This window comes from Nycticebus coucang, chromosome 14 (assembly GCF_027406575.1).
Source record: "Nycticebus coucang isolate mNycCou1 chromosome 14, mNycCou1.pri, whole genome shotgun sequence".
Taxonomy (NCBI): domain Eukaryota; kingdom Metazoa; phylum Chordata; class Mammalia; order Primates; family Lorisidae; genus Nycticebus; species Nycticebus coucang.
In genome coordinates this window covers 64,911,379-64,938,353 of record NC_069793.1, presented here as the reverse complement: position 1 = coordinate 64,938,353, position 26,975 = coordinate 64,911,379, and the positions used below count along the sequence as shown (strand labels likewise).

At 41.3% G+C, this 26,975-nt stretch overlaps 2 protein-coding genes across 6 annotated transcripts in view; one reads left to right on the top strand and one right to left on the bottom strand.

Annotated features, from left to right (window-relative positions):
• The window catches only part of RNF121 (ring finger protein 121), an 83,471-nt gene that overhangs the window by 32,981 nt on the left and 23,515 nt on the right, over window positions 1-26,975 (bottom strand). The window contains exons 2-5 of one of the 5 annotated variants that reach the window (XM_053562804.1): window positions 18,968-19,027; window positions 14,992-15,029; window positions 10,021-10,162; window positions 5,758-5,872 (exon numbers count right to left, since the gene is read on the bottom strand). In XM_053562804.1, coding sequence (XP_053418779.1) covers window positions 5,758-5,872; window positions 10,021-10,162; window positions 14,992-15,023 — 289 coding nt within the window. In that variant the 5' untranslated portion in view covers window positions 15,024-15,029; window positions 18,968-19,027. The remainder of the gene's footprint in view (window positions 1-5,757; window positions 5,873-10,020; window positions 10,163-14,991; window positions 15,030-18,967; window positions 19,028-26,975) is intronic. The other 4 variants (XM_053562802.1, XM_053562803.1, XM_053562805.1 and 1 more) reach the window with 4 other exon arrangements.
• Window positions 24,012-25,038, top strand: LOC128565941 (GTPase RhebL1-like). Its single transcript, XM_053562811.1, has one exon. The coding sequence runs from the start codon at window positions 24,044-24,046 to the stop codon at window positions 24,593-24,595; it is 552 nt and encodes a 183-aa protein (XP_053418786.1). The 5' UTR covers window positions 24,012-24,043; the 3' UTR covers window positions 24,596-25,038.

Sequence of the window (26,975 nt, the reverse complement as noted above, 5' to 3'; positions counted from 1 at the left end):
CCCTAGTGGCCAAGTAAGTACAGAGAAGAAGAGCTTCACTAAAAGTGGAAAAATGAAGGAAGGCTTCCTGAAGGAAGCATCCTTTGATCTGTCTTGATGATTTAGCAGGTCTAGGGGGATAAAGGTATGTATTTGAGGCAGGGGTGAGAAATGACCCTAAAGAGGGAGGAAAGCTCAGAGGTGGCTAATCTATACAAGGTCTGAAATTAAGTTGGCAAGCTCAACCAAGAAAAAGTACTACATCCCTCACTGCTGAAAATCACTACAGTCACCTTCAAAGTACTCCCCTTGAGAAGCTATGCACTGACGTCAGTACCTAGTCTACCCTTTAAAGTAATTTTGAAATTCTTTCTGAAATGGCCATCAGAACTGTCATAATATTATCCCTGATGTCCTGAATGTTATCAAATGTCTTCTTTCAGTATTTCTCTCCCCTCAGAAAAACGTTTTCTTTTTTTTTTTTTTTTAAGAGACAGAGTCTCATTTTGTTGCCCTCTGTAGAGTGCTGTAGAATCACAGCTCACAGCAACCTCCAGCTCTTGGGCTTTGGTGATTCTCTTGCCTTAGCCTCCTGAGTAGCTGGGACTATAGGCCCTGCCACAATGCCTGGCTATTTTTTTGTTGTTGTTGTTGCAGTTTGGGTGGGGCCGGGTTCAATCCCGCCACCCTCGGTATATGGGGCCAGCGCCCTACTCACTGAACCACAGGCACCACCCCAGAAAAACATTTAATCCATCTTACACTGCTATTTTCTTCATGGCATTATCCCCATAAACTTGGACTAACATGTCCCTGATTTCACTTCTACTCCTGCCAAGTTAAATAAGAAATTTAACGTTTGTTTGTTGCTCTAATTCAAGCTCCAATATTCTCATGATGGCACACAAAAATGCACAATAATAATGAACACGACTCTGCAAGACATGGCCACATGTTGACACCAACACAGCTGTGAGATATTGATATACCAAGATTATGAAACCTAACTGAGTTTGTAGAAGCACTGCCCATGTTACATACATGGTGACAAGTTCGTGACCTTAATTGTCATGCCTCATATTCCACAGCTAGAAGTTTTTATTATATTCTGAGGATAAAGGTTCTTTCTTTTCTTTTCTTTTCTTTTTTTTTTTTGCATAAAAGTTTTTCTTTCTCACAGAAAGTAAATTACAACTTCTTACCCTCAGAATTCTCCAGCCACGTTCTAGTAATCTAGGTAGGAGATTTTGCAACTGATCTGTTCCAGGAGGGAACAGTAGTTTAGGAGGCAGAGGTCTGAACAGGTTCTATATTTGGTAGCAAAGATGATGAAAGCTTCTCCTTGGAGATCTTTAAAAATAGCACAGATACTTTTCCAGGCATAAACTTAACTCCTTCCCGTAACATCCCTTAGGGAGCTAAAGAGTAATATTAAACTGTCTAAATAGATGATGAAAACTGAGCTAAAGATAAGCTAAAAAGCAAATCTGACCTGGGCTAGGTTTCCAATCCGGATCTGTCTCCCAAGTTGTCCCACTACCATTCACTGAGTGTGTGGGAAGCCCTAGAAAGGCTGGGGAGGCAAGATGATGTAGAAAGTAAAGGAGTGCTTATGAAAGTACCTGAGATCCAATGAAAGGACCTGGGCAAAAGTCATTAAAGAAGGAAAGTTAGTGAAGTTAAAAACAGACAGGACTATGACAGAAATTGACAAAAATTTCCTGAAGCTTTTGAGAAAAACCTATGGAAAAGCACTTAACCAAAAATCAGATTTTAGTTTTAGGTCCAGCACTCCAATTTAATGGTCACGTACTCCCAGAAAATCACTTCAGGATTCTGCACTTTGGTTTACTAATCTAAAAATGGAGATAAATCCCTATCCTAACTCTCTTACAGAGCTGTCGTGAAGTTCAATAAGATAGCAGATGAGAAAAGAATTTTTTTTAATCATCAACAAATTTAAACTATAAGCAATTTAAGGTATTATTATTGTTATTGCTGGAATGTAAAAAACAGTATCTAAAATTTAGATATAACACAGAAGGATCTCTTGCTCTACATAACAGTTAATTTAGACTATATTTCTCTTTTTTCTAATGCGAAGGCTGAACTTGAAGCTCCAGAGAGAAGTTGGATGTTTCTCAGTGAACTGGCATAACTGCACATAGTCACATAGCTGGCAACATCTATGCTGTTCTAGGTCCTAGAGTCTAGGACAGCGTTTCTCATCAGGGGAGATTTTGCTCGCCAGGAAAACATTCGGCAATGTCTGAAGACATGTTTGGTTGCCATGACGGGGGGAAGGGTAGTACTAGCATCTAGTGGATAGAGACCAAGGAAGCTGTTAAACATCCTGCAATGCACAAAACAGCCCCATTAAAAAAAAAATTATCTGACTCAAAATATCAATAGTTCCTTGTTGAGAAACCTTGGTCTAGGGAGAACAGAGCTAGTATTTTTCCACTTGGTGGTCATGGGTGCCCACTGAGAGGCTGGGCCACCAACCTGCACTGGTGGAAAACAAAACATTTCATTCAGTTTGAGATAAAATGAGCCTTATCAATTAATTCCATCATGTCTTAGCATGACAAAAGAAGCAATTTTTTGAAAGCTCTGAAGGCTAGTCTCAATTAGTTCATGTTTCTGCTACTCAACAACAATCCCAGTGCCTCTCCTTTAGACAATATTCTCTGGAGAATTGTTCTGATTTTCTTTAATTACTCACCCCATAGACACTCTAATGTGTCTTTGTACCTTGCAAACTATTACTTTCTGTGTATATATTTTCCATTTATTAATTGGCACTGTGTTATATATCTTTCTGTTTCTTCCTATTTCCACTCAGTACTATGCTTTTAAAATCCACCCAAATTTCCATAGGTATACTTAATATGTTGCTATTAACTGTAAAAAAATTTCATAATATGCATCTACCTCATTTTATATATATACCCTTTCAGAGACAGATATCCAGATTGCCTTCAACTACTTAACTACCACAATTAACATTTAAATAAACACTCTCTCACATGGTCCCCTTAGGATGTGTTACAAGGCATATGTATATTCTGCTTGACTGAGCAGTGCCATGCTGCTACCCGCAATGCCTGCACCAATCTTCATACCCACAAAAGAGTACACAAAGAGTGAGTCCTACAGCCTCTGATCCTTGCCAACACATGGCACTATTCAACTTTCTGGTTCTTGCCAACCTAGCAGATGTAAAGTAATATTTCATTGTTTTAGTGTATAATTCTCTATTTACTAATGACTCTGAACATCTCTTTTCATGCTTAATGGCCTTCTGGGTTTCCTCTTTGGTAAACTGATTATATGTTTTGCCTCCTTTTCTAATGAAGTTGCTGTCTTTGGCACCTGTAGCTCAAGCAGCTAAAGCGCCAGACACATACACAGGAGCTGGCAGGTTGTTGTTTGGCTGGCCTGCCAAACAACAACTATAACCAAAAAATAGCCGGGCCTTGTGGCAGGCACCTGTAGTCCCAGCTACTTGGGAGGCTGAGGCAAGAGGATCGCTTGAGCTCAAGAGTTTGTGAGCAGTGACACCACAGCACCTATCCAGGGCAACAGCTCTCAAAAAAAAGAAAAAGTCTCACTACATTGCTCAGGCTGGTCACAAACCCCTGGCCTCTGGCAATCCTCTCACCTTAGCCTCCCAAAGTGCTGGCATTATAGGTATGAGCTACCACACCTGGCCTACAAATGTTATTTAAAAATACAAAGGTCTTGGCTCAGCGCTCATAGCTCAGCAGTTAGGGCACCGGCCATCTACACCAGAGGTGGTGGGCTTGAACCCGGCCCAGGCCTACTAAACAACAATGACAACTACAACAAAAAAATAGCCAGGCGTTGTGGAAGGCACCTGTAGTCCCAGCAACTTAGGAGGCTGAGGCAAAAAAATTGCTTAAGCCCAAGAGTGAGCTGTGAGCTATGACATCACAGCACTCTACCAAAGGCAACACAGTGGGACTCTGTCTCTAAAAAAAAAAAGAGGTCTTTTCCACAGGACAAACTTCTATGGGAAAATAAAGGTCATCAGAATCATAGAACTAAAAAAGTTAAAAGTGATTGCCACAGAAGAATCGGTGATTGACAGGATTGGACAGAACACTGATGTGTTTGGCTTTTTAAGCCTTACAGAACTATTTCTCTTTTAAAACTATATGTATTACTATAATAAAAACTAAAATGTCAAATATAAAAACTAGTCAATGGGCTTGGCTCCCATAACTCAGCAGTTAGGGCACCCACCACATACACCAGGGCCGGCAGGTTCAAACCTGGCCACGGCCTGCTAAACAGCAATGACAACTACAAAAAAAACAACTAGTCAATGATTTGAACAAATAAGTAACAGAAGAAACCAAAGTATGAAAACATGCTCGACCTCACTAAAAACTAAAAAAATACTTCACAATGAGATATATTTACCTAATAGACTTACAAAAATTAAAATCCTTACACAGGATTCCCTGTGTCCTCTTTAACAATGGACAACAGGACAGTTCAAACCTCTATGGATGGACTGTAAACTATAACAGCTATTATGTTTGTAAGGGCAACCTGGCAAATTCCATTAATAATTAAAATGTGTATATCTTTTGATCAGGTAATTCCATTTCTAAGAATTCATTAGGAACCAGGCCACACAGCAGGAGGTGAGGAGTAGGCCAGCAAAGCTTTATCTGTATTTATGGCTGCTCCCCATCACTTCTATCACCATCAAAAAAAAAAAAAAAAAAAAGAAACCAGTCCCTGGCGCCAGTAAGTCTGGGGACCATTGTTCTTATATCGTATATAGAAAATCCTAAAGAATCCCCCCAAAGCTAAAACCTATATTAGCTAATATAAGACAAAATCAACAAAAAACAATTAGTTGTAGTTCTAGATATTAGCATTGAATAATTCAAAAAGGAAATTAAGAAATAGCATCAAGAAGACTAAACTACCGAGGGATAAATTTAACAAAAGAGGTGCAAGATTTGTACACTGAACTCTACAAAACACTGATGAAAGAGATTAAAAATATAAATAAAGGAAAAGACCCAGGCAAGGTGGCTCACACCTGTAGTCTTAGCACTTGGGGAAGGCCAAGATGAGAGGACTGCCTCGGGCCAAGAGTTTGAGACCAGCCTGGGCAACACAGCAAAATCCTGTCTCCACTAAAAAAAAAAAGATTAGCTGGGCATGCCAGAGAGTGTTCCTGTAGTCTTAATGACTCAGAAGGCTGAGGAAGGAGGATCATTTGCACCCAGGAGTTGGAAGTTAGAGTGAGCTATGATTGTACTACCACACTCCAGCCTGGGCAACTGAGCAAGACTCTTTTTCAAAAAATAAACAAATAAAAAGACAGTCTGTGTTTATGAATTGAAAGATTAATATTGTTAAGATGGAAATACTTCTCCAAAGCAATGTACAGGATCAATGCCATGTTTATCAAAATCCCAACTGCTTTTGCAAAAATGGAAATTCTTTTTTTTTTTTTTTATTTTTGGGGATTCATTGAGGGTACAATAAGCCAGGTTACACTGATTGCAATTTTTAGGTAAAGTCCCTCTTGCAAAAATGGAAATTCTGATCTTAAAATAAAGAATTGTGAAGAACTGAGAATAGGCTCAGCGCCTGTGGCTCAAGCGGCTAAGGCACCAGCCACACCTGAGCTCGAGGGCTCAAATCCAGCCCAGGCCCACCAAACAACAATGACAGCTGCAACCAAAAACAAAACAAAACAAAAAAATAGCTGGGCATTGTGGCGGGCACCTGTAGTCCCAGTTACTTGGGAGGCAGAGGCAGGAGAATCACTTGAGCCCAGGAGTTGGAGGTTGCTGTGAGCTGTGATGTCATTGCACTCTACCCAGGGCAACAGCCTGAGGCTCTGTCTCAAAAAAAAAAAGAACTGAGAATAGATGAAACAATCTTTTTTTTTTTTTGGAGACAGAGTCTATGTTGCCCTCAGTAGAGAGCAGTGGCGTCACGGCTCATAGCAACCTCAAACTCTTGGGCTTAAACAATTCTCTTGCCTTATCCTCCTAAGTAGCTGGGACTACAAGGTGCCCACCCTAATACCCGCTATTTTTTTGTTGCAGTTGTCATTGTTGATTTTAGCTGGCCTGGGCTGGGTTCAAACACCCGCTGAGCTATGGGTGCCACCCGAAACAATCTTAAAAAACAAAAACAGGCTCAACATCCATATCTCAGTGGTTAGGGCACCAGCCACATACACCGGGGCTGGTGTGTTCGAACCCAGCCCATGCCTACTAAACAAGAATGACAACTACAACAACAACAAAAATTAGCCGGGCATTGTGGCGGGCACCTATAGTCCCAGCTACTTGGGAGGCTGAGGCAAGAGAATCACTGAAGCCCAAGAGTTTGAGGTTGCTGTGAGCTGTGACACCACAGCACTCTACCAAGAGTGACACAGTGAGACTCTATCTCAAAAAAAAAAAAGAAAAAAGAAAAAAAATTTGAAGAACATACTTCCAAATAGTACACTTCATAACAGTGTAGTATTTGCATGAGAAAAGACATACAGATCAATGGAATAGAATTGAGAGCACAAAAATACATATTTGGTTAACTGATTTTTGATAAAAGACTATTCAATGGAGAAAGAAGTCTCTTCAATAAATGATGCTGGGACAAGTAGATAACCACATGCAAAAGAAGTCAGATTCTTACCTCACACTATTTACAAAAACTCAAAATGGACCGAAGACCTAAGTGTAAAGAGCAAAAACTACAACTGTTCAAAGAAAATAATAGAGGTAAATCTTGACCTCGAATTTGGTAATGGATTCTTAGACACAAAATGCACAAGAAACAAAAGAAAAAAATATATGTACTGTATTTCATCAAAATTAAAAATGTTTATGCACCAAAGGACACTATCAAGGAAATAAAAAGACAACCCATAAAATGGGAAGAAATATTTCCAAACCATACACTGGATAATGGTCCAGTACAGAGTATAAAAACACAACTCATTAACAAAAACACAAAAAACTCAATTTAAAAAAATGAGTAGGCCAGGCACAGTGGCTGGCCAAGGCAGGAGAATTGCTTGAGCTCTGGAGTTCGAGACAAGCCTAAGCGAAAGTGAGACTCCATTTCTAGAAAAATTAGTGGGGCATGGTGGCAAGCACCTGTAGTCCCAGCTACTCAGGAGGCTGAGGCAGTAGGATCGCTTTCACTCAGGAGTTTAAGGTTGCAGTGAGCTTCTATGATGCCACTGAATCAAAGCACTCTAGCCTGGGTAACGAAGTAAGACCTTGTTTCAAAAAAAAAAAAAACGGGCAAAGGACTTGAATAAACATCATGTTTCTAGGGAAAACATACAAATAATCACATAAGTACATGAGAAAAAGTTCAATATCATTAATTATTAAGGAAAAAAAATTAAAACTATAGGCTGTGCACAGTGGCTGACACCTGTAATCCCAGCACTTTGGAAGGCCAAGAAAGGAGGATAGGTTGAGGCCAGGAGTTTGAGACCAGCCTGACACAACATAAAGAGACCCTGTCTTTATAATAAACATAAAAAAAATAGCTGGGTATGGTGATATGTGCTTATAGTCCTAGACACTTGAGAGGCCGAGACAGGAGGATCACTTGAGTTTGAGGTTGCAGTGAGCTGAGATTGAGCCACTGCCTTCCAGCCTAGGCAACAGAGACCCTATCTCAAAAAAAAAGAAAAAGAAAGAAACTTTTTACATATACACTTTCACTCTACACTTAAGAGTTTTCTTATTTTTCCAGGCTAAATTAAACCATCTTACAATCCCCATTTTATAGAGTAAACATAAAACAACACAGTAACACGCATTCATCTCAGATGACAGGGTGAATTACAAACAGGTACACACATGAAGCCCCACCCTGGAAGCTTAGCCTGCTGGGCGGTACCTATTACCTACTGGTTCCAAATACTGTGACCTGAAAGTACAAGATATTCCTACTTGTGGCACACGCTAACTCTTGAGCTAGCTATAGGGCAGTACTATTTGGAACTTGTGCTAGCTCAAGCACAAAAATTAGCCTATTTCCTTCTATGCTTCAGATTTTCCACTGATTCCCTTGATGGAAAACCATCTCCAGAGGAACGTATGACATAGCTGAAAATCTCAAATCTGATCAAATCCTACATCTGCTGATTGTAACCCTTTCATATCTCAACTCTCTGGACCTGTCAGTTTCTTTTCTTTTTAAGACAGAATCTCACTCTGTCACCCTGGGTAGAGTGACGCAACATCATAGCTCATAGCAACCTCAAACTCTTGGGCACAAGTGATCCACCTGCCTCAGTCTCTCATGTAGCTGGGATTACAGGCATGCACCACCAAACCCAGCTAATTTTTCTATTTTTAGTAGAGATGAGGTCTTACTCTTGCTCAGGCTAGTCTCAAACTCCTGAGCTCAGGCAATCCTGCCTCAGCCTCCCAGAATGCTAGGATTACAGGCATGAACCACTGCACATAGCTGGACTTCATAATTCTTCATTTATTATTTTATACTTTTTCTTTTTTTTTGAGACAGAGTCTTACTTTGTTGCCCTTGGTAGAGTGCCATGGCATCACAGCAACCTCAGATTCCTGGGCTCAAGCAATTTTTCTTGCTTCGGCCTCCTGAGTAGCTGGGACTACCGACACCTGCCACAAGGCCTGGCTATTTTTGGCGACAGGGTATCACTCTTGCCCAGGCTGGTCTCAAACTACTGAGCTCAAGCAATCCACTCAGCTTCCCAGAGTGCTAGGATTACAGGTGTGAGCCACCACATCCAGCCCCAACCTCATAATTCTTTTTTTTTTTTTTTTTTGCAGTTTTTGGCCGGGGCTGGGTTTGAACCCGCCACCTCCAGCATATGGGGCTGGCGCCCTACTCCTTTGAGCCACAGGCACCACCCAACCTCATAATTCTTAATTCATGAATCTTTCACATAACATTTATAAGGATCCGAGCAGCCAGGTGTGGTGGCTCAGCCTGTAATCCCAATATTCTGGGAGGCAGAGGCGGGCGGATTACCTGAGCTCATGAGTTTAAGATCAGTTGGGCTAGAGCAAGACACCATCTCTATAAATAGCCAGGTGTTGTGGCAGGCACCTGTAATCCCAGCTACATGGGAGGCTGAGGCAAGAGAATCACTGGAGCCCAAGAGTTTGAGGTTGTTGTGAGCTATGACACCATAAGACTCTATGAAGGGTAAAAAGTAAGACTCTGTCTCCAAAAAAAAAAAAGAAAGAAAGAAAAGAAAGGTGGCTTGGTGCCTATAGCTCAGCAGCTAGGGTGCTGGCCACATACTCTGAGGCATGCAGGTTCAAACCCGGCCGGGGCCTGCCAAATAACAATAACTACAACAAAAAAATAGCCAGGCTACGTTGAACAGTTTGATGAAAATATTTCAGATTGTATATGAAACCCACACATTGTACCCCTTGATTGCACTAATGTACACAGCTATGACTTAACAATAAAAATAAATAAATTAAAAAAAAAACCTTAAAAAAATATAATAGCCAGGCTTTGTAGCAGGCACCTGTAATCCCAGCTACTTGGGAGGTTGAGGCAAGAGACTCACTTAAGCCCAAGAGTTTGAGGTTGCTGTGAGTTGTGACACCACAGCACTCTACTGAGGGTGACATAGTGAGACTCTGTCTCAAAAAAAAGGAACTGAAGCATAAATTAGGGCAACTCAAATCTATGCTCTTAGGTTATAGTCCTCAGATTTGGCCCAAATAAACTCTTTATTTATATTTTTAAAAAGAAATAAATAAAAATAGAAATAAAAGAAAAAGACCTACATTTTCTGGACATGGAAGTAGTTTCACATTCTAACCTGTTTTTTTATCCTCTGAATTACTTGCCCCTTAGACACACACCACTTCGTACACTATTAACCATTCATACATAAAGTTCATTGCATTGTCTTTCTCTGTCTATATGCAGCCAGGGTAGGTCGTACCCTGAAATATTTAGGAACTCTCTTGATGACTAACAAGCAAAGAGGGGAGAGGCAAAGTAGCTTACATTGTAGGAGCGGGGATGCCTCTGCTTCCACTGCACCAGGAGCAGCTGGGCCACCACCAAAGTAGCGATGAGGATGAGGACCATTTCAGCATGCATGGCTTCGTGGCCACGGTGCTTGGCATGCATGCGTGCGTGCTCGACCCTGAAAGCCAAACACATGGGGTGAGCCAAACCAAGGATGGTGTGAGGATAAAGGAGCAGTGCTTTCCAGGAATATCCTGCCAGTCCAAAGCTCAGAACACATTTCTGTGCTTTGCAGTTGTAGGGTACCATGCAAATTAGAGGCTAGGAAAACACACACCCTACCGGACAGGCCATTTAGGGGCAGAATAGAAGCTATATACACTCCAGGAACCAAGGTCAGATATTGGGATTAGAGGTGGGTGGTCTGCTACCTGCCCCGTCATGGCAAAAAAAAAAAAAAAGAAAGAAAATAGTTGATATGGCTCCAGTGCAGGAAGCAAGTTCCAGGAGAAGCCTGTATCACTACCCATTTCAGACTGATTTCAACCTGACACTAAAAGGAGAAAGTAAACCAAAGAGGTTATAGCCATAAAGCCGCCTACTCACAGTCAATGATATTTATGACACCAATAAAAGAGTAACATTGCAAATCTGTATGGATTCCAGGATTAAAGTTTTGCTTTATTCATCCTACCTTCTCTGCCAGTGCCGGAGATGGCCTGAAAAACCTGGACTGCTTCAACTTTATACTAATCCAAAGTATCAGGGTCCACAGGTATATAGTCTCCTCAAAGGCTCAATGAAATTCTGTAATTCAAGAGTACAGCTGGAAACTTTTTAGTAATCGAAGGCTGGCATTCTCTGGTCTTGTCCGTTTGTTTGGTTTTTGAGACAGAGTGTTTCACTTTATTGCCCTCAGTGGAGTGCCATGGTGTCATAGTTTACAGCAACCTGAAACTCTTGGGTTCAAGTGATCCTCTTTTCTCAGCTACCCCAGTAGCTAGGACTATGGGCACCTGCCACTACACCTGGCTAGTTTTAGAGATGGGGGTCTTGCTGTTGCTCAGACTGGTCTCAACTCCAGAGCTCAAGCAATCCACTCACCTTGGCCTCTCAGAACGTTGGGATTACAAGCATGAGCCACTATGCCTGGCTCTTCAAAAACATCTTCTAAGAACAGTCATTCCTATCACTCTGGGTCACAGTCGGCCAAGGGAGATGTATGAGAAATAAGGTAAGAGGGAAAACTGAATACAAATGTAGCTCACAGTCAGAAGCTTTTATACAAATTCCCATTATACCAGGGCATTTGGGAGGAAGGGAAAGGACACCATAAGTGGTGTCTTCATGGAATTCCCAAAATCAATGAAATATTAAAATTAAAAAGAATCCAGTGGGATGAGTTATGGATAAAAAAGCAAATGAAGCAAAAAAGTAATGGTAGAATCTAGGTGGTAGGTATAAGTGTATTCCTCACTGTACAATTCTTTCAGCTTTTCTACATGTTTAAAGTTTTGATAATAAAATGTAAAGGGGGTAAGTTTGGTGGGCAAAGTGGGAAACCAGATGCCAGTTAGCCAGCCTTAGCACCCAAGGGTTCATCTCGCATAAAACTGTATTCTAAAAAACAAACAAACAAACTGTATTCTAGCTGGAAGAATATGACAGAAAGAGAATAGGATTGAGAGTCAGAAACTTAGGTTCAGCTCCACCTATATGGTCTTGGCCAAGAAACCTCACATCTCTACATCACAGTTTCTTCATCTGTCAAAAGGAGTCCATATCTTTTCTGCCTGCTTCATAGGGTTGTTATAAGGATGAGTTGAACTAAGAGGGTAGAGAACACTTAAAAACACCTATGGGCTATGGAGAGCTAAAATGATAGCAAGAGATAAGTTTCTTGTTCACAGACAATAAATACTGAATGGATGTGCACAACATGAAATCAAAGAAAAGATCTATTCTGAAGCAGTTTAGAGTATTTAAAAAAAATAAAAGAATCTAGAAAAGACCAGAGAAATCATTCTGTTCAAGTCCCCACCCAATGTAAAAATTATTATTATTTTTTTTTTTTTGAGACAGAGCCTCAAGCTGTCTCCCCTGGGTACAGTGCCGTGGCATCACAGCTCACAGCACACAGCAACCTCCAACTCCTGGGCTCAAGAGATTCTCCTGCCTCCACCTCCCAAGTAGCTGGGACTACAGGCGCCCGCCACAATGCCTGGCTATTTTTTGGTTGCCACAATGCCTGGCTATTTTTTGGTTGCAGCCATCATTGTTGTTTGGCAGGCCAGGGCTGGATTCGAACCCACCAGCTCAGGTGTATGTGGCATGCGCCTTAGCCGCTTGAGCCACAGGCACCAAGCCTCAATATAAAAATTATTTTTCCGGGAGGCGCCTGTGTCTCAGTCGGTAAGGCGCCGGCCCCATATACCGAGGGTGGCGGGTTCAAACCCGGCCCCGGCCAAACTGCAACCAAAAAATAGCCGGGCATTATGGCGAGTGCCTGTAGTCCCAGCTGCTCGGGAGGCTGAGGCAGGAGAATCGCTTAAGCCCAGGAGTTGGAGGTTGCTGTGAGCCGTGTGAGGCCACGGCACTCTACCAAGGGCCATAAAGTGAGACTCTGTCTCTACAAAAAAAAAAAAAAAAAAATTATTTTTCCAGCCTTTGATTAAAAATTAAGGTAGTCTATTCTAGAACTAGCAGTGTCTAGCACATTGTAGGTACCTATACTTGCTCATAAATTAAATCCTGAAGCTTTACAGACAAAACACTCACTACCTTCAATACATCTTAACTACTGAAGATATTTCTGGACTCGGAGCCTGTGGCTCAAACTAAGGCGCCAGCCACATACACCTGAGCTAGCGGGTTCCAATCCAGCCCAGGCCCACCAAACAACCATGACGGCTACAACCAAAAAATAGCCGGGCGTTGTGGCAAACGCCTGTGATACCAGCTACTTGGGAGGCAGAGGCAAAAGAATCACTTAAGCCCAGGAGTTGGAGGTTGCTGTGAGCAGTGATGCCACGGCATTCTACCCAGGGCAACAGCTTAAGGCTCTGTCTCAAAAAAAAAAAAAAAAAAAAAAAAGATATTTCTGGCCAGGCATGGTGGCTCACGCCTGTAATCTTAGCACTCTGGAAGGTCAAGGTAGGTGGGATGCCTGAGCTCAGGAGTTTAAGACCAGTCTGAGTTAGAGCTGAGCCATCTCTAAAAATAGCTAGTCAGGCTTGGCACCTGTAGCTCAGCGACTAGGGCGCCAGCCACATACACCAGAGCTAGCAGGTTCAAATCCAGCCCGGGCCTGCCAAACAACAATGACATGACAACTACAACCAAAAAATAGCCAGGAGTTGTGGCAGGTGCCTGTAGTCCCAGCTACTTGGGAGGCTGAGGCAAGAGAATTTCTTAAGCCCAAGAGTTTGAAGTTGCTATGAGCTGTGATGCTGCAGCACTCTACTGAGGGTAACACAGTGAGACTCTGTCTCAAAAAAATAAAAATAGCTGGGCATTGTGGTGAGTGCCTATAGTCTCAGCTACGTGGGAGGATGAGGCAAGAGGATCACTTGTGCCCAAAAGTTTGAGTTTGCTGTGTGCCTATGGCCCCATGGCACTCTACCACAGGCAACAAAGTAAGACTCTGTCTCAAAAAACAAACAAACAAAAAAAAAACATTTCTGACAATGAGATAAAAATCTACTTTCCTATACCTTCAATCCATCAGACCATATCCCGTACTTTGTAACAGCAAAGGACACATCTATTCCTCTTTCCCAACATCATTCCTTCAAAAATTCATTATGATCTTATTAAAACAAAATAAAACTATCCTGTGCCCTCTTAGGCTAAGAGTTCCAGATCTTTTTACCACTGTCTATATAACATGATGTGAAGACTTTTATAATTCTGGTTCCCTTCTTCCAGACATGATCCAGTTAAAGATCTTCATATGAAGTGCTTAGAACAAAATACTTGTGACCTCAGCAAAGCAAGAGCACAGTGGCACTGTTACCTTCCCTCTAGCAGACAGCATATTTCTATGAACATCAACTAATTATATAAAAATATTTTGGTGGCTAAAGAACATAATGGTGTATACTGAGCTTAAAAACACCTAAAATCAGGATGGGTTTGTCGTATGAATTGGTATCTTCACTGTTCTGTTTTTGAAATTGATAGTTTTAATCTAAATGAAGGGTTGTTTTTTTTTCTCACTATTAAATTCTGTCAGCTCTTTGGTTAGCCTGCTTGTGGAACAGGCACTCTAAAACCTCTTTACTAACAAGAAATGATAACAATAAGACATTTGTTGACTCATTCTGGTTACAAAGCAAGTCAGTAGCAGAGATGAGATCAGAAGACACAGCTCCCATTTTCTCAACCAGTGCTCTCCATCCTATATCATGGGTAACGATGATGATGTTGATAATAATCATCTTCTTTTTTTTTTTTTTGTAGAGACAGAGTCTCACTTTATGGCCCTCGGGTAGAGTGCCATGATGTCACACAGCTCACAGCAACCTCCAACTCCTGGGCTTAAGCGATTCTCTTGCCTCAGCCTCCCGAGTAGCTGGATAATAATCATCTTCAAAGCTAATAACACTTACAACATGCCAAGCACTGTTCTAAGAATTTCACGTACATTAATCCTCACAACTTTATTAGTACTATTATGGTCCTCATTTTACAAATGGGCCAAACTTAGGTAGTGAGAAGTTAATAACTTGCCTCAGATCACATAGCTAGTAAATGACAGAATTGGTATTCAAACTCAAACAGATGGTTTGATATAATATACTACTTACTCCCTAGGCCTGAAAGAGCAACCCAGGAGTGACCCAGGTACTTGGAAAGATTCCAACAGACCTGTCCTGCCAGTCATGAGCCACTGCCTCTCACAGACAGAGAAGCAAAGAGGGTAGATATACAACTCTATTTGCTGGGTTAACCTGCAGCTCCCAGCCTGCGGTTCCCAGCCTGCAGGGCCCATACTGCCACACTTACCTCCATTGCTCCTCTGGGGAGAGGTCTGACATATCAACCTGTAGAAAAACACCACCAAAAAAATCCATTACTGTCTTAGAATTTTGCCTGCCCAGTATAAGGTGTTCATGCAGTCATCAGTATCGTCAAGTCTTAAAAATTCAATGAGGCCTTCCCCAACACTCTATTTCACACTCATCTCTCTCTGTTTACTTAGTTTGGCTCATCTCTATGATTGAATATGTATTCCTAAGCAATCACAACTGAACAGTGAAAGAGTCCTAACTTCTGAGATACTTAAACCTTAGTGAGGAAAACAGACATATAAACAGAAAATTTATTTTTTATATGATAAAGATTTGCTATGGAAGAATAAAGAAGTAGGTTTTAACCCAATCTGAGGTGTTACAGATTAGAGAAGACTTCTTGGAGATGTGAAATATTACCCAGATGAAAAAATGAGAGAAATATGTTCTAGGGAAAAGGACTAACATGGACAGAAAAGAATAAATTTGCATAGCATAGGCCTTGCATTGTGGCTTATGCCTATAATCCTAGCACTCTGGGAGGCCAAGGGGTGAATTGCCTGAGCTCACGAGACCAGCCTGAGCAAAAGTGAGACCCTGTCTCTACTAAAAATAGATAAAATAAGGTGAGAGGATCGCTTGAGCCCAAGTTAGAGATTGCTATGAGCTATGATGCCACGGTACTCTACCTAGGGTGACAGCTTGAGACTCTGTCTCAAAAAAAAAAAAAAAATTGCATAGTATACAAACAATTGATTATGGCTAAAGTAAAAACAATGAATTAGGATTAGTATGTCATATAATGCCGTCTCACTCTAAATAGCCCTATAGTAGCAGCCAGAACACTGGACATGGGCAAAATGAGCTTTAGTTCTTGCCCTGCTATTAACTAGCAGTAAGATCTTCCAACCTCAAAGTTCTAGTTCTATTTGGTAGTTTTTTTATTGGTCTTTATTTTTAAGAGACAGGTTCTCGCTCTGTCATCCAAACTGGAGTGCAGTGACACGATCACTGTTCATTGTAACCTTGAACTCCTGGGCTCAAGAAATACTCCTGCTTCGGCCTCCCAAGTAGCTAGGACTATAGGTACATGGCACCATGCCCAGCTAATTTTTATTATAGAGATAAGGTCTTGCTATATTGCCCATGCTGGTCTCAAGCTCCTGGCCTCAAGCAATCCTCGTGCCTTGGCCTCCCAAAGCCTGGATTACAGGCAAGAGCTACCATGCCCAGCCTCAATTTGGTAGTTTGTCTTTTTAGAGCAGAGTTTCTCAATCTTGGCACCACTGGTATGTTAGAGTGGTTAATTCTTTGTTGAGGGGAGATGTCTGTCTATTGCCAGTAGCATACTCCCAAATGAAATAACCAAGAATGTCTACAGACAATGTCAAATGTCCCTTGGGACACAAAAATTGTCCCCAGCTAAAAACTATTGCTCTAAAATAATACTAAATTCTTTGAATTCAGGATTTAAGTCTTCTACTTTCTTGTAGCTGTACAGAGGCATATCCAAGTCTCAGTATATAAGTCACTCAATGCATTCTTTTACTGAATTGAGCTGAAAATTGAGCTTTCTAGTAGCTATACAGAAGCATATCCAAGTCTCAGTATATAAGTCACTCAATGCGTTCTTCTACTGAATTGAGCTGTACTATCTGGAAAAGATAGACAAGGTCCTAAAAACACTCAAATGAATCAATTAATAAACATTCCTTTAGTACTTAAGATGTTCAAGGCCCAGTTTCCCACTGTTCCAGTAACTTCAGAAAAATATTGTAAGTAGGACATGTAAAATGAAACAGACAGAACTCAGCTCAAGGAATACTCCTCTATTCTACTAACAAGTCAAATCAGCATACATTTACTAGGCATCCTTTTATGTACATGTACTGGAAATGCCCATAATAAGGAGGGCTTTCTGGCTTCTATATCTCCCAGCTAAGTTAAAAAAAAAAACAAACAAATAACTTCCCTAGGCTTTGCCCAACCAATCTAGGTAACAAAGTCACCACCCTCCTTCCTTTTCCTACCCATGTATTGCCTCACAGAATTTATTAAGGTGCCCTGAGACTCAGGCTTTCATCACCCCAGGACAGAGTTCAGATATTCTCAGAGGGGACAAGTAGATGGAAAAAAATGAAAAGGCTCAGCTGGGAAGTACCTGAGAAGACAATAAAGGATCACATTTCTGGGTCAGCGCCCATAGCTCAGTGGTTAAGGTGCTGGCAACATACACTGAGGCAGGTGGGTTTGAACCTGGCCCGGGCCTGCTAAAACAACAATGATAACTGCAACAAAAAAAAGCTGGGTGTTGTGGCAGGCGCCTGTGGTACCAGATACTTGGGAGGCTGAGGCAAGAGAATCACTTAAGCCCAAGAGTTTGAGGTTGCTGTGAGCTGATACCACAGCACTCTACAGTGAGTGACATATTGAGACTCTGTCTCAAAAAAAAAAAAAAAAGATTACATTTCTAAAGGAACAATCAAACCACTGTATTAAAAAAAAAAAAGATTACAAAAAAAAAAAAGATTACATTTCTAAAGGAACAATCAAACCACTGTATTAAAACACTTTTCTTTTTTTTTTTTTGTGGTTTTTGGCCGGGGCTGGGTTTGAACCTGCCACCTCCGGCATATGGGACCGGCACCCTACTCACTGAGCCACAAGCGCCGCCCTAAAACACTTTTCTTCTTCCTTTCCAACTTGGACCTGCGCCTTGCTAAGCCCATCTATCCATTGTCCCAAAACACACGGGACTCATTCCTGTCTCTGGGGCCTTGCACAGTCTTCCTTCTGTTCCTCCCTTCACTCTCTTTTCATTTTTTTTCTTTATAAATTCAAGTCACCCTTCAAGAACTCAGCTCCAATACCTTCCCTGGAGAAGCATTCATTGATCCCCTAACCTAATTAATTTAGTCCTCTGCTTTTTCTCTAGCATGAATTTTTCTCCCTTTTACTCAAAGTGTTAAGGACTAGCAGCATGAGCATCACCTGAGTGCTTGACAGACATGCAGAATCTCAGGCACCATTCCAGACCTACTGAATCAGAATCTGCTTTTTAGTAAGATCTTCAGGTGATTGGCATGTACTTTAGAAGCACTGTTCCATACCACATATTCTTTGTCTGATGTTATCTTAGACATGCTTTCCAAGTGATCTAACTACTTCTTAAGTCTATAGTCAGGACCAGGATAAGACAAGCAAGTGGTTCTCAAAATTTAAGGAGGCACTCACTCAGGTACCTACCCTGCATCTGCATGACCCTGGGAGTGAATGCCTCTTTAAGGTACCTAAGATACCATCGTGCCTTGTCTGCCTCACCCTAGTTGTGGCCCTTTTTATATCCATCTTGCTCTCATCCCATAAATTTGGAAGTTCCCGCAAAACCAAGACATACTTGGTTCTGATGCATTGCTTTTGTGTCTTCCAAGGAGCATAGCAATGACCACATATTAAGCACTCAATGAGTACCTGTGGAATTGAAGAGAATTCTCTCCAAGAAAGCAAGTATGCCAACAAACCAGCAGCTTCCCTGGAGATGTTTCAATAAGAGAATAAACAAACACCTGAAAAAGAACTAATAAGCATCTGGGAAAGGAGTATTCATTTGACACCAGGGAAATCATGTTAAAGTACATAAAAAAACAAATACATGTTCAAGGAAGTGTAGGGGTGAGGAAAAACTTCACCCATCCTCCTGCAAGTTTGCTGGAAGATCAACTCATAATTAAGGCAGGTTAATAGAAGAAAGGTTTATTTACTATGCACATGGAAAGAATCACAGAGTGATTACTCAGTATCTCAATAAAGTTCATATGTTTTTATACCTGTCCTTTTGGAGGAGAGGAGATAAGGAGTACAAGTAATTCTGTTTAGGGAGAACAAATGGTGCTTGGAGGACAAATGGACAAGAGGAAACAGATTGACTTATGATTCTTTCTGCAAATTAAATCAACCTGAGGAACAGTTACAATAAACTTCCTGGTATCCGGAAATCAAGCAACCAGCACTCTCAAGCAATCAGCATTTGACTCAGAAAAAAAAAAAAAAGAGTTTAAACTTGGTGCTCCCTGCCCACGCTTTGTACTTTGTGCATCACTCCCTCAACTCCCATGTGTTCCCTGTAACAGTTTTAAGTGTTAATGTGTGTTACTCGAAGTTAAAAAAATATAGGAGTGGCTCGGCACCTCAGCAGCTAGGGTGCCGGCCACGTGCACTGGAGCTGGTGGGTTCGAATCCAGCCCATGCCTGCCAAAAAACAACTACAACCAAAAAAAAAACCAAAGAAATAGCCAGGCGTTGTGGCAGGCACCTGTAGTCCCAGCTACTTGGGAGGCTGAGGCAAGAGAATCGCTTAAGCCCAAGAGTTTGAGTTTGCTGTGAACTGTGATACCATGGCACTCTACCCAAGATGATAGCTTAAGACTCTTCTCCAAAAAAAATAAAAAAATATATATATATATAGTAGTGAAGTTGAAAAGTATATTGACTGCCATTTAACCAAAATTATACACTGCATTCACACACGTTTTAAAATACAATAAAACTGTTACAGTACATGAGGTTTGTTTTTGTCTTAATTTGCTTTTAATTAGTATATTTCCATATTAATATCAAGTCAGTATAGAGTTTATGATATGGCATGGTATAGTTCAGGGGTATAGAATTAGGCCTATTTCAGCCAGGTGTGGTGGCTCATGCCTGTAATCCTAGCACTTTGGGAGGCAAGATGGGTGGATTGCTTGAGCTCACGAATTCAAGACCAGCCTGAGCAAATGCAAGACCCCATCTCTACTAAAAATAGAAAACCTGAGGCAAGAGGATCACTTGAGCCCAAGTTGGAGGTTGATGTGAGCTATGATGCCATAGCACTCTACCCAAGGCAACAGCTTAAGGCTCTGTCTCAAAAAAAAAAAAAAAAGAACTAGGCCTATTTTTAAGAGTAACTCTCAAGCAACCAGAAACTACATTTATCTAGAATCTACTAATCTCTATGGGTGCTGGATACCAGATTACTGTATTCTATTTAAATAATTTGGGACAAATCTGGGAACAGGGAGAGGAAAGGAAGTCAATTGATCTTATGATCCGGTCAGTCCAGTTTATATAGACAGAAGGAAAGCTTCCTGCAATGCTTTTTTTTTTTTTTTCTTTTTTTTTTAATTTGGCCTGGGCTGGGTTTGAACCCGCCACCTCCAGCATATGGGACCGGCGCCCTACCCGCTGAGCCACAGGCGCCGCCCTCCTGCAATGCTTTTTGATCTTGAATGGCCTTTAATTCAAAATACAGTTTATACCAAGAAGCCATATTTTGGGGTGAAATTTCCTGAGCTCCTTCAAAAACAAGACAAGTCTATTGAAAGGAAAATCTAGAGAACTGTGCCAGGCATGAGGCGCCTCTCTTTGAGATAGTAGACCAAGCCTGCCAATGTTTATGACTTAGTTTCCCTCTCTGGGAGGAATAAGACTTCTGATTTTATCATAGGGCTGTGAAGAAAAGACATTCAAAGTGATGAAATGATTTCACTGCCTTTTCTACTGGGAAAGTGGACATACTTTATAAACTACTGGAAGAGGCTGGGAAACTGAACACTGGTGAAGCTCAGGACAATAATGATTTCAGAGCCCGCTCCAGGAAAGCAGCTTAGAAGGACAAGCATTAAGGCTAACACTAGACTTGGGGCTTACAGAATCATTAGCATTTCATAGGATAGTACAGATTTTAAGAATATGACATGATCTGTCTTTAATACTTTGCCTCCTGAACAAAAAGGTTTTCTAAACTACTTCCAAACCAATCTTCTGGCTCAAGTGGAAAAACAAGGAAAGCTGTAAACTACTGCTATAATTAACCAGTACCATCTGGAAAGACATCTTTAGGAGTATTTGCTCCCGGGCGGTGCCTGTGGCTCAAGGAGTAGGGCGCCGGTCCCATATGCCAGAGGTGGCAGGTTCAAACCCAGCCCCGGCCAAAAACCACAAAAAAAAAAAAAAAAAAAAAGAAAAAGGCTCAAGGAGTATTTGCTCCCTTATTAAGGTGTTTATTCAGGTGGGGCCAAGCACTAACCCAGGTCTGAAGCCACCTTGTCCAAAGCTTAGGTTGCTAATTAGGTAGGCTCTCAGGGTAAGAGTACTGATTGATGGACCCATATCTGACTCCTAAGACTATAACACAGAATGTTTTATGCTAGCCAATCACTCCCCTCCTAGGATCTCACAAAGTCCCTAGTCATGCCACTCTATGTAATGCCAGATTTGAAAGAAGTTAAACCAAAATTGCCAGGCAGAAGGCAAGAGAAAATTTTAGCCAGAGTGAAAAATAATCAGAAGTTGGCTGTTGTATTTTTTCAGGTGCAAAAAAGACTTGGCGACCCACTCCTGTATCCCATAAACAGGCGTCCTGTCCCCAACAAATAATGCAGACTCTATGATCTCTGCATCTTTACAATAGCCAGTTATTTCATCTCTTAAGCCGCCCTTTCCACCAAATCACATTCTGCCTTTCTGCAAAACTCTGGTCAAATCCTCCTAGTTTCTGGAAAACTCTTTAAAGAGATCCCTCATTGAAACAAAACCATCTCCTACTGCCTTGCTAAGTGTGATCCATGGCCCACCAACAATGGTACCCTGAGAGACTGTTAAGAAATAGAGAATCACACAGCTATGATTTAATAAAAAATAAAAATAAAGAAATAGAGAATCTTGGACTCCATCCCAGACTTCTTGAATCAGAATCCGCATTTTTAATAGGACACTGAAGTAATTACTGAATTTATATGTAAAGTTTGATAAGTATTGCTGCTACAGCCCAAGCACTCACATTCACTAATGCATCTACAGCCATATGCGTGTGTACTTCAGATTCTTCTTTTAATAACTTTACTGACCTAACTCACAAACCATAAAATTCACCCATTTACTGCAAACTATTCTGTACAAAAATCTCAGTTAAACAAGAAGAAATATTTTTCTTTCGTTCGTTTTTTTTTTTAACCAGTACCATCTGGTTAAAAAAAACATCTTATGCTGTTACCTAGTATACAGTGCAGTGGCACAATCACAGTTCACTTAACCTCCAACTCCCAGTCTCAAGCAATCTTCCTGCCTCAGTCTCCTGAGTAGCTAGGATTACAAGCACATGCCACCACGCCTTGCTAATTTTTAAAACTTTTTTGTAGAGAAGAGGTCTCACTATATTCCCCAGGCTGGTCTCAAACACCTCAATCTCAACCTCCCAAAGTGCTGGGATTACAGAGGTTAGCCCCATGCCTAGCCTGTTTTTTGCTTTGAATTAATTTTATTGCACAGTATAAAACACCTCAACCTCCCAAAGTGCTGGGATTACAGAGGTTAGCCACCATGCCTAGCCTGTTTTTTGCTTTGAATTAATTTTATTGCATAGTATGAAGAATATTGCACTGCCTTAATACCAGAATATTATACATTTCAAAATTCCTAAGAGAGTAAATTTCAAATGTTCTCACCACAAAAAATGTTAAGCATTTGAGGTGGATATGTTATTAGATTGATTTAATTATTCTACATTGTATTCATAAATCATAATATCACTTTCTATCTCATAAATGTATACAATTATAAGTGATCAAGTCACAATTTTAAAAAGTGAATTTATTTAATAGTAAAAAGACTATTCAGACATCTTTTAGTATGTTCACAGAGTTGTGCCACCATCACCGCTAATTTTAGAGCATCTTCGTCACTCCAAAAAGAAACTACATGCCAATCAGCAGTCATTCCTCATTCTCCCCTGAGCCCAAGAAAACCACTGATTTACTTTCTGTTTCTATAGATTTGCCAATTCTACATTGTTCACAGAAATGGGATCATACAATATGTGATCTTTTGTGGTTGGCTTCTTGAGCTTGGTGTAATTTTCTTCAAGGTTCATCTATTTTGTAGCATTAATTGTAATTCATTTCTTTGTATTGCCAAACAATATTCCATGTATGAATATGTTATATTTTATTTATCCATTCAACATTTGATGCTCATTGGAACTGTTTTTACTTTTTGGCCGTTACAGATAATGCTATGAAAATCCACCTATATATTTTTGTGTGAACATATGTTATCATTTCTCTTGAGTATATAGAAGCAAAATAGCTGGGTCATATGGTAACTCTATGCTTAACCGTTTTTTTTTTGAGACAGTGTCATTTTATTGCCCTTGATAGAGTGCCGTTGCATCACAGCTCACAGCAACCTCCAACTCCTGGGCTTAGGTGATTCTCTTGCCTCAGCCTCCCAAGTAGGTGGGACTATAGGCGCTCACGACAATGCCTGGCTATTTTTTTGTTGCAGTTTGGCTGGAGCTGGGTTCGATCCCGCCACCCTCGGTACATGGGGCTGGTATCCTACCCACTGAGCCACAGGTGCTGCCCTCTATGTTTAACCTTTTAAGAAACTGCCAAACTGTTTTCCTAACAGTTGTACCATTTTACAGTCCCACCAGCAGGATGTGAGGGTTCCAATTTCTCCATATCCTTGACAAGACTTAATAATTTCTGTCTTTTTGATTAAAGTACCCCAGTATAAAATGCTGTCTTGGTGTGGCTTCAATTTTCCATTTCCCTGATGGCTAATGATGCTGAGCATCTTTTCATGTGCTCTTTACCCATCAGTATATTTTCTTTGGAAAAAATTCTATTCATATCTTTGTCCATTTTTTGTCCAACAGGGTTTCAATGTGTTACCCAGGCTGGAGTGCAATGGCTATTGATGGGTACAATCATTGCACACTATAGCCCTAAATTCCTGACCTCAACAATCCCCCTGCCTCAGCCTCCTAAGTAACTGAGACTACAGGTACACACTATTCCTCCCTTCATTGGGTTATTTATCTTTTTTTTTTTTTTTTTTTTTTGAGAGTCTCACTAGGTTGCCCTCCATAGAAGTATCATTGCGAGACTTGCTGTGTTGTGATCACGTGGCTCGCTCTGGGCGCGGCGCTTGTTTTGGTTTCCTCTAGCTTGCCCCTGGAAGCTTCAGGCCCGCAGTTTTTCAAGTCTCCGGGGCGGGCTCCTGCCATGCTGCTGGTCCGCTACAGGAAGGTGGTCATCCTCAGATACCGCTCAGTAGGGAAGACATCTTTGGCGCATCAGTTTGTGGAAGGCAAGTTCTTGGAAGGCTATGACCCCACAGTGGAGAATACTTACAGCAAGATAGTGACTCTTGGCAAAGATGAGTTTCACCTACACCTGGTGGATACAGCAGGGCAGGACGAGTACAGTATTCTGCCCTATTCATTCATCATTGGGGTCCATGGTTATGTGCTTGTGTATTCTGTCACCTCTCTGCATAGCTTCCAAGTAATTGAGAGTCTGTACCAAAAGCTACACCAAGGCCACGGCAAAACCCGGCTGCCAGTGGTGCTAGTGGGGAACAAGGCAGATCTCTCTCTGGACAGAGAGGTTCAGGCAGTTGAAGGGAAGAGGCTGGCAGAGTCCTGGGGTGCAACATTTATGGAGTCATCTGCTCAAGAGAATCAGGTGACTCAAGACATCTTCACCAAAGTTATCCAGGAGATTGCCCGCGTGGAGAATTCCTATGGACAAGAACGTCGCTGCTATGTCATGTGAGCCCTTGGGTGCTGGATATCTGCCTTGTTTCTATCCCTGGCACTTGCCAGGCTCCAAATGGGGGCAAGCCCTCCAGACTTCACCGGTATGGATGCCAACTGTGTTATTGACCCTCTGGGCACACAGTTTGGCATCCTCAAGTTTGCACACTTTCCCAAGGCTTCAGTGGCCTGGTTGTTAATGTTTACAAAGGGGCAAGGATGTCTCATGGGCACTGGCCTCTAGCCCTCTGTTTTTGCTAAATGAGTTCTGTTGGAACCTGTGGGCATTTTTTATCCAGGGACATTCCTCCTGTGTAGCTTTTGGGTTTTGGTTGGAAAAGGGGAGCTGGGGACTTCTGAAGTAGAGCTGGCTCCCTGGCGTGATAGTGTATATATGCAAATAAACTGATAAATCTTTAAAAAAAAAAAAGAAGTATCATTGCATCACAGCTCACAGCAACCTCAAAATCTTGGGGTTAAGTGATTCTCTTGCCTCAGCCTCCCAAGTAGCTGGGACTACAGGCACCCACCACAACGCCCGGCTATTTTTTGTTGTTGTTGTTGTCATTGTTGTTTAACAGGCCCAGGCCAGGTTTGAACGTGCCAGCCCTGGTGTATGTGGACAGCACCCTAACCACTGAGCTATGGGTGCCAAGCCAGGGTTATTTTTTATTGTTGAACTGTAAAAATTCTTTATATGGTCTAGATACAAAGTCCCTTATCCAATATAAGACTTACAACTATTTTCTCTCATTCTGTGGGCTTTTTACTTTCTTGATGGTGTCTTTTGTAGCACAGAAGTTTTTAGTTTTTATGAAATACAATTTTTTTTAAATTTCAGATTAATGTGAGGGTACAAACAACCAGGTCACAATATTTGAATTTGTTAGGTAGAGTCCCTCTTGAAGTTGTGTACCACACCCAAAAGGTGGGCAATATACCCCCACATTGTGTCCAGTAAGTGGGAACATCCCAACTCCCCCTCTCCCCTCCACCCAGCTTGAATTGAGTTTTTCTCCTACGTGGGCATGAATGAGCTTGTCTACTGACTTCACATTAGTATTGAGTACACTGGATGCTTGCTTTTCCATTCTTGTGATACTTTACTAAAAAGAATGTGTTCCAACTCCATCCAGGTTATTACAAAAGGTGTAAAGTCATCATCTTTTTTATGGCTTAATATTATTCCATTGTACATATATCACAATTTGTTAATCCATTCCTGAGTTGATGGGCATTCAGGTTGTTTCCACATCTTAGCAACTGTAAATTGAGCTGCAATAAATGATCTAGAGCAATATTTTTATGATAACATGTTTTTTTTTCTTCTGGATAAATGCCTAGTAGTGGGATTGTGGGGTAAAATGGGAGGTCTAATTTGAGTTCTTTGAAGATTCTCCATACTTCTTTCCAAAGGGGCTGTATTAATTTACAGTCCCACCAACAGTGTAAAAGTGTTTCCCTCTCTCCACATCCACACCAGTATCTGTAACTTTGGGACTTTGAAATCCAATTTATATACATGTATTTTTTAGCGCTTGTGCTTTGGGTGTCATATCTAAGAAACCATTGCTGAGGATGGCACCTGTGGCTCAGTGAGTAGGGCACCGGCCCCACATACCAAGAGTGGTGGGTTCGAACCCAGCCCCAGCCAAACTGCAACAAAAAAATAGCTGGGTGTTGTGGCCAGCACCTGTAGTCCCAGCTACTCAGGAGGCTGAGGCATGAGAATCGTCTAAGTCCTAGAGCTGGAGGTTGCTGTGAGCTGTGACACTACAGCACTCTACTGAGGGCAAGAGGGTGAGACTCTGTCTCTTAAAAAAAAGAAACCATTGCCGAATCAAGCCATGAAGATTTATACCTATGTTTTCTCCTAAGAGTTTTATAGTTTTTTGTTTTTTTTTTTAAAAAGCCCCGAGGGAGACTCCTGATTGAGTCCTTCAGTTCTTTTTTTTTTTGTATTTATTTATTTATTTATTTATTTATTTATTTATTTATTTATTTATTGTAGAGACAGAGTCTCACTTTATGGCCCTCGGTAGAGTGCCGTGGCCTCACACAGCTCACAGCAACCTCCAGCTCCTGGGCTTAAGCGATTCTCCTGCCTCAGCCTCCCGAGTAGCTGGGACTACAGGCGCCCGCCACAACGCCCGGCTATTTTTTGGTTGCAGTTTGGCCGGGGCCGGGTTTGAACCCGCCACCCTCAGTATATGGGGCCAGCGCCTTACCAACTGAGCCACAGGCACCGCCCGAGTTTTATAGTTTTTATTCTACATTTAACTCGTTGGTCCTTTTTGAGCTGTTTTTTTTTAATATGTGAGATAGAGATCCAACTTCATTCTTTTGCATGTGGTTATCCAGTTGTCCAGCATCATTTATTAAAAGCATTATTCTCGGGC

Bases quoted from the DNA above. Each gene is read 5' to 3' on its own strand.
- LOC128565941 (XM_053562811.1), top strand. From the start codon at position 24,044: ATGCTGCTGGTCCGCTACAGGAAGGTGGTCATCCTCAGATACCGCTCA.